This window comes from Calliphora vicina, chromosome 5 (genome assembly GCF_958450345.1).
Source record: "Calliphora vicina chromosome 5, idCalVici1.1, whole genome shotgun sequence".
Classification (NCBI taxonomy): Eukaryota; Metazoa; Arthropoda; class Insecta; order Diptera; family Calliphoridae; genus Calliphora; species Calliphora vicina.
In genome coordinates, this window is record NC_088784.1 from 78217315 (window position 1) to 78232332 (window position 15018).

General features: G+C 34.0%; 3 protein-coding genes across 3 annotated transcripts in view; all 3 read left to right on the forward strand.

Moving 5' to 3' along the window:
* Nucleotides 1-15018, forward strand: part of Wnt5 (Wnt oncogene analog 5) — a 228504-nt gene that overhangs the window by 66190 nt on the left and 147296 nt on the right. The gene's annotated exons all lie outside the window — the stretch shown is intronic.
* On the forward strand, nt 6801-7435 carry LOC135962087 (uncharacterized). Its single transcript, XM_065513822.1, has 2 exons — nt 6801-7025; nt 7087-7435. Exons 1-2 carry the CDS (start codon nt 6852-6854, stop codon nt 7282-7284), a joined length of 372 nt encoding a protein of 123 aa, XP_065369894.1. The 5' UTR covers nt 6801-6851; the 3' UTR covers nt 7285-7435.
* LOC135962136 (uncharacterized) lies at nt 10616-11172 on the forward strand. The gene is made up of 2 exons (XM_065513900.1): nt 10616-10839; nt 10911-11172. Exons 1-2 carry the CDS (start codon nt 10666-10668, stop codon nt 11106-11108), a joined length of 372 nt encoding a protein of 123 aa, XP_065369972.1. The 5' UTR covers nt 10616-10665; the 3' UTR covers nt 11109-11172.

Consider the following 15018-nt stretch of genomic DNA (forward strand, 5'->3'; position numbering starts at 1 on the left):
TGTTACATTTTTGTTAAATTTCATCAAAATCGGCCCAAAACTAAACAACATTTCGAACATTTCGAAATCTTTCCAAGAGAAATTCCAAATATTGAAAATTTTTACCTTTGACCTTCACGATTTAAGGGTTAACGTTTTCCGATTTTAGTAAAAGTTTCTGGGTATATTTAGAATTATCTGGACTATAATATTCTGGAGTTTTGCTTAAAATTCATAAGAGTAAGAAAATAGAGCTCATTCGCCAAAAAATTGCCAAATAAGTAATTGGTTTTTCTCGAAAATTTAAAAATTTAAATCTCAGGTACGGAAAAACTATAAGAGATATTTTCATAATTTTTTCACATTTGTATTCCCTATTATATTCTTAATAAATTCCAATGAGATGATCAAAAAATTCTGAAATTTGTTTAACAAAATTTTTAAAAATTTTAAAATGGAGTTTCGAAACTGCCGTTAAAAAAATTTTATTTTTTTGTTCATACCTAAGAATAGGTTAATAGGTTATCCTACGAAGACAAAAACTCATATACAAGTAAATATGGACATATTTTAAGTAAAAATTAGCGTTTATTTTAATATTTATCAAAATATGTTAATTTTGTTCCTACCTTTCTTGTTCTAGTTGCCTGAGACACGTTAATGGCCTGGCGATTTTTTAATAACTTTAAAATTGTTTGACCAATTTCTGCTTTTTATGTCTCATTAGAACGACAATTGCGTACACATTTCCATTCTTTTAAATTAAATTGGAAAGGTAATTTTTTAATGGCAAAATTTTTACAAAAACTGAAAAAATGCCTTTTTTCCCCTTGTAAATGCATCTCAAAACTTCAGAGGGCTTGCGGCACGTCTTAACCCCAACCGATTTACCTAAAATTTGTTCAGGATAATTTTTATACCCTACTCCACCATAGTGGGGAGGGTATTATGCGTTTGTGCAGATGTTTGTAACGCCCAAAAATATTAGTCTAACACCCACCTTAAAGTATACCGATCGACTAAAAATCACTTTCTGAGTCGATTAAACGATGTCCGTCCGTCTGGTTGGCTGGCCGGCTGGCTGTCCATGTAAACCTTGTGCGCAGAGTACAGGTCGCAATTTTGAAGATATTTCGATCAAATTTGGTACATATTACATTTTCGGCCCAAGGACCAAGCCTATTGAAACTGGTTAAAATCGGTCCATTATTTCACCTAGCCCCCATACAAATGTCCTTCCGAAATTGGATTTATCGGTCATAAATGTTTAATTTATATATGTATCTACACAAGTTTCGCTCCAAATAAGTTTTATATATACAAAATTCATGTCACCAAATTTTGTTACGATCGGTCCATAATTAGTCATAGCTCCCATATAGACCCGCTTCCGAAAATCACTTTAACGTGCATAAATCGCTTGTTCATAGCTCCCATATAAGGTCCACTTCCGAAAATCACTCACGAATGTAAATTATTGATATTTTAAAAGAAAAATATTTTTACTCATTTACTTGGTGTAGGGTATTATATGGTCGGGCTTGACCGACCATACTTTCTTACTTGTTTTTACTAATGTTTACCAAACTGGGGGGTAAGAATGGCCAAAATCCAACTTTCATTTATTAAGGGCCACTCTAATGGTTATAGATGAAATTATAGTGAGAAATAGTGATTTAAAGATTTGTTTACAAAACTCTTTTTACAAACTTTGTAAAAAATATTCTGCTAATATTCAAAATGAGTACAATTTTTCATTTAATAATTGGACAAATTCACACTAAACTACTTAGTATAATATTTAATATTCCATTGACAATATTTTAAAATTCTAGATTTGGAATATTACTTGTGGTTTGTTAGCAATATTGTAAACAACTAAATTGTCTTGTCATGCTAGTCATTTCAGACAAAACAAAAGCACAATCTACTTTAAATATGAATTCGTATTAATTAGTAAAACTTTTGTAATCGATGTTACAACTAATAAATAAGAAAAAATAAAAAAAAACATCAATGAAAATTAAATTTCTGAAGAAATATTTATAAACATTTGTATGCAGCAAAGGGTTTTCCCCATAAAATACGATTGTTTACAATGATTAGCTTTCAATATAAATATATTTATAATAATAATCGGGGCCATAGAGAAACATAGAGCGGAAACTAGAAAAAAATACTCAAAATAATCACACATACGAATGTTGTTTTTGTTTTCACATAGTTTTTTCTACTAATACATTCTCACCACTTAGGTTTCTGACAGCTGAGTTAGGTCTTTGACAGGAGAGTTTCCGCTCTATGTCTATTCTCTATGATCGGGGCTATTATTGAGGAGGGCATGTTAAGTATTATATTTACAATTTTTAATTATAAAGTTCATCACTTTAAATACTTTATTGTTACACATTATTTTCAGAAATCATTATTTGAATACTAAATTCAATTACCTATGCAATGCCTCAATTAACAAATAGATTAACTCCCTAAAATATAGACAAGAATATATTTTTCATTAGCAATACATTAACAATTATGGTTTTGCCAGTTTTAAGTCATTTTACTTTAATGTTTTATTTTGAGAACCAAAATATATATGGCAGAAAATATCCTAAAAGATGTGGAAAAAATATTATGTTCTGCATACTCAGAAATCCTGAAATCGTCCTTTTATCCTGGGTCATATAATCCCAATAAGCATTTTTCGTGGGACACAATATCCCAATCAGTGTTCTTGATGGGTATTCGAAATTAAAAAATTAAAAAAACATAAGAATATTATTAAATTTAGATGAAAGTTTGCTTTTAGAAATGTAATTAGGGATTTAATTTGTGGAATGGTCCAAAACACTTGTAACAGAAAGCGTTGTTGCTTCCTGAGCATATCATCTTTGTACGCTATTCGATATCAAGTGAAGAACAGCGGAAACAGCGGGCACAGCGACAACGCTTCTCTTGCACTACTAGGAAACTGGTCTAATAAAATAAAAATGGAGAAATTCGGGAAATATTTTGACCCTCTGATATCAAAAAACTGGAGCAGGGTTCACATTTTCCAATGTGAATATCTCCTAAACTATAATAGATAATTGATAGCTACGATAGTGCTTGGCGAGGAGATTCTTTATATATAACTAGCTGAATCCGGTCCGAGTTGCTGGCCCTAAGAAAACATCTGTTTTATATTGCAAATCGATCTTGATTTTAATATACAGTGTCGGACAAAGTCTGTGATCCAACATTAAATGTTAATACAAAACAGTCCAAAAGGTTCCAATGAATTCAAAAATTCAGTAGGATAATCGACGGCTTGTTCTTCGTTCATTACTGTGTCAATAGATTTGAATTTTATTGTTTCGCCAGGCAGTTTCAATTGTATTTGCTCATTGAGCAAATTTGTTGGTGCCAAAATTGCACGTTCCCACAGCCAATCAGAATTTTTGTAGTTGGTTGTAAGACTTGGGAATACCTTGGCGACAACGGCTTCAATATTCAATTGCATTTGGCAGAAGTTCGGAAACGAAATCTCATTTGGGGCGGGATCAATTGGAATTTGTCCATTTCCGATATCCAACAATTGCTTCGAGAATGTTTCGGCAGAAGGGTATTGCAGCAAATGCACACGCATGTTCGTTGATAGCGTTCGGCTTCTGTAGCATCATTTGCAGTGAAATAAATTTGAAGGAACTTCACATCATCATTGGGAAGCGGAAGCAATGATCGAATTATGTGGTACATTTGGCCTTGAACTTTAAAGGTGGGCATGAAGCCGACGTCATTTGAAAGCATGAGTTGTACGTTTGAATATGTTGAAGAAAGTGCTTGGAAATAGGATTGGCGCCGGAAAGGTAGAATAACTTTACCGTTCGAACAGCACATTCCCGGGAATTCCTTAGGGAACTTCAAAACGCAGCAATGTTAATCACAATGACAACAATCAGTACGTCATTGTTATTAATGTAGTCATCAACTTATTGTACTGAAATGCCGACAACTTTAAATCGATTCTTTCTCTTGATCGAGCTATTCGGGAGCGATTGGCTTCTAGTCTTTCGATATGCTGTTGAGTTGTCTCTGCAGCACTCGATGAAGATGCGCTGCGACACATTTACTGAAGCCGTGATTCTCGTTCTCTAGACGTAGATGCCCTTTCGAAAATAAATTTTATTTGAATAAAACCGTTATTTTTTATTAAAAGTGGAATGCGGAGAGTTATACAAAATATTTATTTTTAATAGATTTCATAGGGACATTTCTTTTTCATGCTCCTAATATGCAAGAGTAACAAGTAAGAAAGTATGGTAGGTCAAGCCCGACCATATAATACCCTACACTAAGTAAAAGAGCAAAACAATTTTTCTTTTAAAATTTCAATAATTTATATTTTTGAGTGATTTTTGGAAGTGGGCCTTATATGGGAGCTATGACCAATTATGGACCGATCACCATGAAATTAGGTCGTATGATTTATGTCTATATTAAAGTTAACTATGTTGAATTTTGTGTGTTTACCAACATTTTTAAGCGATTTATGCACGTTAAAGTGATTTTCGGAAGCGGGTCTATATGGGAGCTATGACTAATTATGGACCGATCGTAACAAAATTTGGTGACATGAATTTTGTGTATATAAAACTTATTTGGAGCGGAATTTGTGGAGATACATATATAAATTAAACATTTATGACCGATAAAGTCCAATTTCGGGAGGACATTTGTATGGGGGCTAGGTGAAATAATGGACCGATTTCAGCCAGTTTCAATAGGCTTGGTTCTTGAGCCGAAAAAATAATATGTATCAAATTTCATCGAAATGTCTTCAAAATTGTGACCTGTACTCTGCGCACAAGGTTTACATGGACAGCCAGCCACACAGCCGACCAGACGGACGGACGGACATCGTTTAATCGACTCAGAACGTGATTCTAAGTCGATCGGTATTAAGGTGGGTGTTAGACTAATATTTTCGGGCGTTACAAACATCTGCACAAACGCATTATACCCTCCCCACTATGGTGGTGTAGGGTATAAAAATGTGTTGGAATGTATTCCCTTCTTCGCTTACACCAAATCATTCGCTTCAGAGTACGCTACTGTGAATTAAAATGTTTAGAATGATGTTCCAATTAAAAAAAATGTTTGGTCGACAAACTTGATCCTCAAACTTCCGGATCTTTGTGTTCCGTGTCAAAATTACCACTTTTTAACAAAAATAAAGCAAAATTTCCCGCATATGACGCTTTGGTGGTACAAGTGAAAGTGAATTAACTGAATTCAAATTAGTAATTACTAGGGGGCGGATTTTCATGCATTTATTATTGGAAAATATGCGCCTAAAATATGCTTCAAAAAATCAAAATATGACCTAAAAATTTAAAAATATGCACTTATATTTTTGTGCAGAAACATAAAATAATTAAGTATGGATTTCGAAATGTCCAAAAAATACACAACACTGTTGCCAGTAGTTAGAACTCTTTAAATTATACCAGGAATTAAACAATTAAAGTTCTACAACTGTTTTTAAAATAATTTTTCTTCTGAAAAAGCGATGGATATTTTAATTGTAATATCTTGTTATGAATAATTGTTTAAAGCCATAATCATTAGAGCTCCTATATTCTGACATTCTTTTTAAAATCATCAATATGTTGATCGTACTGTAAAGCAGCATCCAACCTCGTAATAACCCAGCAATTAAGGAATTAGTAAATGTAGCCCTTATAGACGGAAATTGTTAATAATATCTGGTCACTTGGCTGACTCCAATTTATATATTTTGGGTCATTTGACGTACTATTTGTAATGCAGAGAGAAGTCAATTGGTTACTTTATACATCCCATGTAATCTAGCATAAAGACATTTGTCACTTAAGTGTCTCTATATAATCTATAGTGTAGGGACTTTAAACGTTAATTGTGTAGTGCATTTGTTTCTAAGTTATCCAAAATCACTAGTTTACGACAGTCTCGTAGAACTGCTTGGAAATGACTGTCAGGAGCGGTAACTGTATATGTGAAGTTACAAAATCTTTCGATAACGAAATCTCTTATAAATCGAAATTGCAATGAAAACAAATATGAATGTTTTTCGATACATTTAATGAATTTGTGATACTTAAAAAAAATAAACTTTTTTGAACAAAAATTTTTTGAAATGATAATTTTCAATTACTGATAGAGAAATGAAGAACTTAATGCCAGTTTCTCGATGTCGAAAGAAGTTAGTCGATAACATGTACTGCTATTTCTATAAAAAATTCGACAAAAATTTGTTTGTCGAAACAATATATTGCCCATTAACCACAAAAAATTATATTTTTATTAAAGATTGGCATAATATGCATATAAATATGCATTTTGAAGTAAAATATAACAGAATATGCATTATCAATAAAATATGCAAAAATATGCACTAACAAATCGATGCCATTTTGCAGCAAAATGTGCGATTCGGATAGATAATTAGTCTGCATTGTATTTGGACGTTCCAGAAAAAACATGCATTTGCATATAAATCCGCCCCCTAGTAATTACCTTAACAAATTTAGTCATTCAGTTTCTTAAGCCATTATTTTAATTTAAAAACAACCTTAAATTAGAGTTAATCGCTTTGACATATAAGCCATCATTCATATGTGTGTGCATTTAAATGTTTTTCTTAATAATTCTTTTTGTTAAACATGCAGCTGTATATTCAATTAACTGATAATAAATATAAAGGTGTGTAGGTATTTGCATTTAAAAACCCGGGTTTATTCAAAGAACCTTATAAAACCAGAATCAAAGCAATATTTTCCCAGTATATATAAAAAGAAAGAAAATCCATAAAATTCTATCAGTTTGCTAAAACCGTGTTTAACATCAACATCATGAAGTTTTTCTTATGTTTTGGATTAATCTTAACTTTGGCCTGTGTGACATTGGCCAATCAACCCGTCAAATGGGGTAAGGGTAAGGGCGATAAGTTGTTATATCGTATAGATGTGGAACGTGCTGCCATCCAAGGTTTTGCTCATGATATTTATGTAGACTCTCCCAGAGATGTAAGTGTTTTCATTTGTTATAAAAGGAAATGTTTTATAATTTAGAATTATATTATTTTAGGAAGAAAATGGTACTAATGAGGAAATTGTGGATATTTGGGTTTATGATAAAAACCCCAGTTCGCAAAAAACTCTACCAGTGTTTGCCTATAGTGTAGACAAGGATTTGAGTGAACGTGTGGAAGCGATCACTGTTATTTTGAGAGGTCAACCTTCAAGCGCTATTAATTCGACTGTGGAATTTTATGGTAAAAAATAAAAATGAGAGGACAGCTGTAGCAGAAATTATTAAAAATGCTGTACTAAAAATTCTATTTAATCTAAAAGTGTATTCTTAAAAAGTACTAAATTTAATTGTAATTTGTTTATAAATTCAATTAATATTAAATAAATTAAAATATATTTCATTACTTGCAACAATGTTTAACAAATATTTTTTATTTGTTTATTTCATTAATTGAGTTTGGGGTTTTAATCCTCTGATAAGCAGCAGCGCCAATACATTTATAAATTGCATTTAACTAGCTTATAAATACAAAGATTTAATAATATTCTAGCAGCATTTTAAAGCGTCTGTTAAATTCAATATGTGTTTTTATATTTTTGCATTAAATTAATAAAAAACATGAAGTTATTTGTAAGTTTTGACTTTGGGCCATCACCCTGTTAAGTGGGGTAAAGGTGTTGGCGAAAACTTACTTTCATGTATAGATGTGGTCCGAGCTCCCATCGAAGGTTTTGCCAAGTACATTTATGTTACTTATCCACAACTAGTAAGCTATGGTTTCTTTTTAAGTTATGCTTGCAATAGTTTTTTAAAGTTTTAAATATTCCTTTAGTTTCATCCCGGTATTATTGAGAATATTCAGGACATTTGGGTGTATGACAGATATGCCAATGTATCTGGAGCTGTACCAGTAATTGTCTTTAATGCTGAGAAATTTAATGGTCGTGTGGAAATAGCCACTATTATTTTGAGAGAGTTCGGTCGGTATTAATTTCACCGTGGAGATTAATGGTAGAAACTAATAAGTATAAATGATAAGCTAAATGATACTTGTTTAGTATGAAAACAAGTATACTAATTCGCCTGTGTCGAATTTTCGTAGAAACTAAAAGAAGAATTGAAAATCAGATTAGGTTAAACAGGAAGTCAAATACTGAGAGAGACACATTCAGAGATCCCTGTGTGACAAATAGGTTGAAAGGGTTCAGGAGGAAATTAATTCTTCATAACTGATTAGCATCAGGTCCGTTAACCGTATCAGGATCGTTATCAGATCATGCAATAAAAATTGGACTTGATTTTCCAGCTTTAGTAGAACTCATTAAATGTTTGGTGTATGACTTAAAAATGCGGAATTGTTTAAACTGTTTAGCTTTTACTTTGAAACATTTGTACAATATGAATTTATCCAAGGTATTGGCCATTGTTAGCTATGACCTTTTCCCATCTTTCTGGCAACATTTGGATTCCGAGCCAAAAGAACTGCTCATCTTTTGAGGCCAAGAACGAATCAAGCCAATATCGGATACTCTGTTCCAAAGTGAAGCTTATCCCAATGAGAGCGTTCTGCATCGATCAAAACAAATAGTAGTTGGACGGGACAAGGTCTGGACACTAAGGCGGGCGAAGCAAATATTCCCATCATCTTCATTCTAAATACTTTTTAACAGGTATTGCAACATGTAGCATGATGGAATATTACGGTTTCACATCCGGCCAATGCTCACTTCAATCGAATAAGTTGCATTCAGCAAAGGTTCCCTGTGAGAAACTGATCAGATATCATAACAGATAGGACTCTTCTGTTCCCACCATATACAGAGAATTACCTTATCGCCATGGATATTTGTCTTTGGTGTCGCTTCGGCTGGTTGGCCGGGCTTCACATACGATCTCTTACGCTTCCGGTTATCGTTATAGATCCATTTTCATTGCAACTAATGATTCGGTGCAAAAATGATTTTCTTTTACAGCTTTATAAGGTTCGGATTCTCTGTTCTAAGGTGAAGCGTATCACAGAGAGATCGTTCTCCAACGATCGAAACTATCATATGAAATATGATGCAAAACTTCCCAACCACTTCATTATTAATATTTTTTACAGGTATTGTTGTAACATGTAGCATATTACGGTTAAATGTCTGGCCGCCTATTCTGGGCGTTTTTCCACAAATGCTCGCTTCAAAAGAATGATGTGATGGTCTGTTATGGTCTGGTCAGATTTCAGGACGTCATAATAGATAGGACCCTTTTGGTCACACCAAATACAGATCATTACCTCAGAGCAATGGATATTTGGCTTTGGTTTCGATTCGGCTAGTTGGCCAGGCTTCTCATACGATCTCTTACGCTTCGGATTATTGTAATGGATCTATTTTTCATCGCAAGTAATGATTCGGTGCAAAACCAATTTTCTTTTATGGAGTTCAATTAGCATTTCGGATATGCAAAATCGTTTTTCAAGGTCTCTCAGCTTCAGTTCGTTGCACCAAATTTCCATGCTTTTGGATGAATCCTGCTGCTCACAAACGTTTTGAAATTGCTGCTTGAGTAGCCCCATATATTTTGCAAGCTTTTGTTAAGTTTTACAACAATCTTCATGGAGTAGTGCCTCCAATTCTGGGTCTTCAAACTATTTTTGGCTGGCCTGGGCGATCTTTGTCGTCCGTGTCAAAATCACCACTTCTGAACTGAACAAATATCCATGTCAATGCAGGTTACCGCGAAAGCTGGAAGTTTTTGTTGCATAATGAATTTATACACATTGATTTGGTTTTGTTGATATTAATTTGAAAGGCTGCATTAGCTGCAAAGGCAAAAGCTTGGATCTTGGAGTGCATGCTAGAGAAGCAATGGGATAGAAGGCAGACGTCATCTGCATTGTCGATATTCTCCAACCTATCGTGGAGGCTCCACTGAATTCCAAAGCTGCATATGCATAGATATGGAGACAAAACACAGCCTTGACGAACTCCAACGTTTACTTTGATGGATTGTTGTGGAGCTCCTTAGCTTAATTATCTTCTCGGGTACTACTTTGCATCTTAGAGCTTCCCAGAAAGCATTGTGCTGTAATGTATCAAAAGCACGTTTGACGTCTACGAACACTAAGTAAAGAGGTGAGAGCCATTCGATCGACTGTTCAACTATAACCCTCAAGCTATTGATGTGATCAATATATGACTTGTTTGGCGTAAAGCGAGCTTGTTCTCGTTTTAGCTGTGGTTTAATGATGGTTGAAATGAGATTGTGCAGGATCAGATTATCAAAAATATATTGTTGTTTAGAAGAAGGATTATGAACCTATTCTACGTATAACCTATCGATATAGATCGTGAGCTACAAATATTTCATGATCTTTTTTCTAGAATATGATAATTACTAAGAAAAAGTGGCTGATGACCGCAAAAATGTTGTCACACTTTGCTTTGGAAAATCTTTTTTAAAACTTATTACTAATACTTAGTATTTCTATTTATATTAACAAGTATTTTTTAAAAATTAATAGAAAATGCATTAAACCACAATATCATAACTTTACAAAGAAAACTATTTCAAACAATTAGTTTAGCTGCAAGTCTTCTTGAAGTAACAGCTTATTTTCTTATTAAAAAGAGAAAAAGAAAATATAGAATGAAATTTCTATTAAGTTTTTGTTTCATTTTAACTTTAACCTCATTAACTTTGGGTAAATCTATGACATGGGGTAAGCGCAATAAAAACGATCGTTTGTTGTATCGTGAGAATGTGGTACGTTATCCTCTACAGGATTACATACAAGAGGTTTATGTGACATTTCCCAAATTGGTAAGTTCAGCATAATGAACTAATTTCTCTATAAAATGTAAAATACTAAAAATCAATAACTATTATTTAAGGGTGCCAAAATGAAGGTGCAAAAAAATGTAACAGCCATTTATGTTTTTGATCGATTCACCAATAGTTCTGGAGCGGTGCCCATACGCAGTATACCTATGAAGAAATCCAATAATGCACGTTTTAACTCAACTATTGTGATTTTGAAAAGTAAACGTTCGAAGGGTATTAATTCAACTGTGGAATTTTATGGCAATTAAATTGTTACAATAAAATCTACAATAAATCTTTTGCTTATATTTAGCTTAGACAAGCACCCAAAAATGTTGTTTCTATTCTTTCACGAAATTTAATAGTTTGCCCTCTGATCTTTGATAGCTGTATTAAAACTACAGATGTAAATTGCCTATGTTTAATAAGAATTTTTGTACAATTTCTTAAAATAAATAGTAAAAATTGTCTTATCTGTCCTAAAACATAATAAAATTAACAAAATCTCGGAATCATGGTTTATTTTTAGAATTTTATTATTTAATTATGTAGCATCATAACACCCTGTAACAATTTCAATATTTGTTTTCATACACATGGACAAATTGCTCTTCGCACATTTTATGAGGCCCATTTTTGGATGAATGGGATGTCGAATTTGAGACGATACCAATCCACATGAGATCCAGGAGGTGTGGTTTTTGGGCTGGCGGCTTCAGCGGTCCATATATATTTGAGAACGACATTAGCCAGATCATCACCTTCAATGGCGAGCACTTTAGGTCGATGATTACTAACTTATTTAGGCCTGAATTGGCTTGGCACAGTACGGTGCTAAGTGCTACACAGCTCATGCTACATTGGACAATCTGCACGAGCAATTTGAGGGCATGATCACCCAGATCGTGCGATTTTTTAAGTCGAGTAAGCCACAAACTATATCGGCCCTCAAAGCCAAAGACCTTTTATTTATTTTTGAGAATTGTTAATCCTTTATTTCTTTGGTTCCATTATATACTAGACCTGATCACGAAACCATATGGTGCTACGATTTTTCCATGACTGTTGTACAGTGTAATTTTTATTAGGTACTACATATTTCATATACATATGTTGTTACATCAACTAATAATAGTAATAATAAAAAAACAAACAAATCGAATTTATTTATAATTTCTGTGTAAAATGTGTAAAACCTCTATGATTCAGTAAGTCCGTAAAGTAAATTCAAAAACAACGACTTATGATTTTGTTTGTTTTTGCTTTTGTTTTGTTTTCATTTCTTTTTGTTTTTATTTTCTGGTACTCAAAATTCGAAAATAAGAAGCAACAAAAATTACTGATAAGAAATTCTAGCGAAAAAAAGTACAATCAAAAAGAGAAAATACTTGTATATTCTTATAAAATACGAGTAATGAGTGGTTTTTCTTAGAAAAATAACTCAAAATAATCAAAATTAAAAATGTTTTTACTTGTCAATTCCCTTATGGACGGCTGGGGTAAGTTAAATATGTTACATGATTTGAGACATGTACATTTTAACGACTATCTACCATCTACATTACTTAGAACTATAGAGTGTATGAAGGGTATATAACTGTCATTTATTCTCACTTAGTTATTGAATATTATAGTGGTAACATAGCGTAATATGGAGGAAGTTTTGCTTTACTTCTTTAATTTAACAAAAATTCCACTGAAACACAGCGATTGCGCGCGCACCCAAGGTTTCTAGTGAATATGTTCCATCGGTTTCAACTTGCGAGATATGTTTTGTTCTCCCAGGCAAGCCAAAAAAGTTTGAAGACCAAGAATTGAAGGCATTACTCCTTGTAGATTGTTGTCAAACTCAACAAGAGATTGAAAAAATCATTGGGAGCTACTCAAGCAGTAATTTCAAAACGTTTGCGAGCAGAAAGATTCATCCGAAAGCTGAGAAATTGGATACCATACAAATTGAAGCCGACAGATCGTGAATGGCGATTTTATATGTCCGTAATGATGTTTGAACGCTATAAAAGCAAATAGTTTTGCTCTGAAGCATTACTAGCGATGGAAAATTAATCCAATATCCACGGAGCTAAGGTATAGCTCTGTAATTGGTGGAACCAGAAGCGTCCAATCTATTACGAGCTGGTAAAATCTAACCAGACCATCATAAGGAACATGTACCGAACACAACTGACTCGTTTGAAGCGAGCATTTTCCGAAAAACGTCCAGAATATGCGGCCAGACAAGAAACTGTAATATTCCATCATGATTACACTTGACCGCATGTTGCAATACCTGTAAAAAACCTTTTAAAAACTATTCAGAATGAAATGGTTGGGAAGTTTTACCTCACCCGCTTTATAGTCTAGACGTTGCCCCATTCGACTACAATTTGTTTCTATCGATGCAGAATGCTCTTTCTGGGATAAGCTTCACTTCAGATACGTTCTTGGCTGTTATTTTGGCTCGGAATCCGTATGTTGCCAGAAAGATGGCAAAAGGTCATAGCTGAACTGAACAAGAACTGAACAAGAACTGAACTAGAACTGAAATATAACCTGGACTAGAACCTGAACTAGAACCTGAACTAGAACCTGAACTAGAACCTGAACTAGAACCTGAACTAGAACCTGAACTAGACCCTGAACTAGAACCTGAACTTGAACCTGACTATAACCTGAACTAGGACCTAAACTAGAACCTGAACTAGAACCTGAACTTGAACCTGACTATAACCTGAACTAGGACCTAAACTAGAACCTGAACTAGAACCTGAAGTAGAACCTGAACTTGAAACTGAACTTGAACCTGACTATAACCTGAACTAGAACCTGGACTAGAACCTGAACTAGAACCTGAACAAGAACCTGAATTAGAACCTGAACTAGGACCTGAACTAGAACTAGAACCTGAACTAGAATCTGAACTAGAACCTGAACTAGAACCTGAGCTTGAACCTGGACTTGAACCTGACTATAACCTGAACTAGGACCTGAACTAGAACCTGAACTAAAACCTGAACTAGAACCTGAACTAGAATCTGAACTAGAACCTGAACTAGAACCTGAACTTGAACCTGAACTTGAACCTGAACTAGGACCTGAACTAGAATCTGAACTAGAACTAGAACCTGAACTAGAACCTGAACTAGAACCTGAACTAGAACCTGGACTAAAACGTGAACAAGAACCTGAACTAGAACCTGAACTTGAACTTGTCTATAACCTGAACTAGAACCTGAACTAGAACCTGAACTTGAAACTGAACTTGAACCTGACTATAACCTGGACTAGAACTAGAACCTGAACTAAAACCTGAACTAGAACCTGAACTTGAATCTAAACTAGAACCTGAACTAAAACCTGAACTTGAACCTGGACTTGAACCTGACTATAACCTGAACTAGGACCTGAACTAGAACTAGAACCTGAACTAAAACCCGAACTAGAACCTGAACTAGAACCTGAACTAGAACCTGAACTTGAACCTGAACTTGAACCTGAACTAGGACCTGAACTAGAACCTGAACTAGAACCTGACTATAACCTGAACTAGGACCTGAACTAGAACCTGAACTTGAACCTGACTATAACCTGAACTTGAACTAGAACCTGAACTAGAACTAGAACCTGAACTAGAACTGAACTAGAACTGAACTAGAACTGAACTAGAACTGAACTAGAACTGAACTAGAACTGAACTAGAACCTGAACTGAACTAGAACTAGAGCAGAACTAGAACCTGAACTAGAACAGAACTAGAACCTGAACTGGAACCTGAACTAGAACAGAACTAGAACCTGAACTGGAACTAGAACCTGAACTAGAACCTGAACTAGAACCTGAACTAGAACCTGAACTAGAACCTGAACTAGAACCTGAACTAGAACCTGAACTAGAACCTGAACTAGAACCTTAACTAGAACCTGAACTAGAACCTGAACTAGAACCTGAACTAGAACCTGAACTAGAACCTGAACTAGAACCTGAACTAGAACCTGAACTAGAACTGAACTAGAACTGAACTTGAACTGAACTAGAACTGAACTAGAACTGAACTAGAACTGAACTAGAACCTGAACTAGAACCTGAACCATTTCCAATTGTATTTCAGAAATTTCTAATTGTATTTCAGAAAATTCTAATTATAATTCAGAATTTTCCATTTATATTTCAGAAATTTCCAAT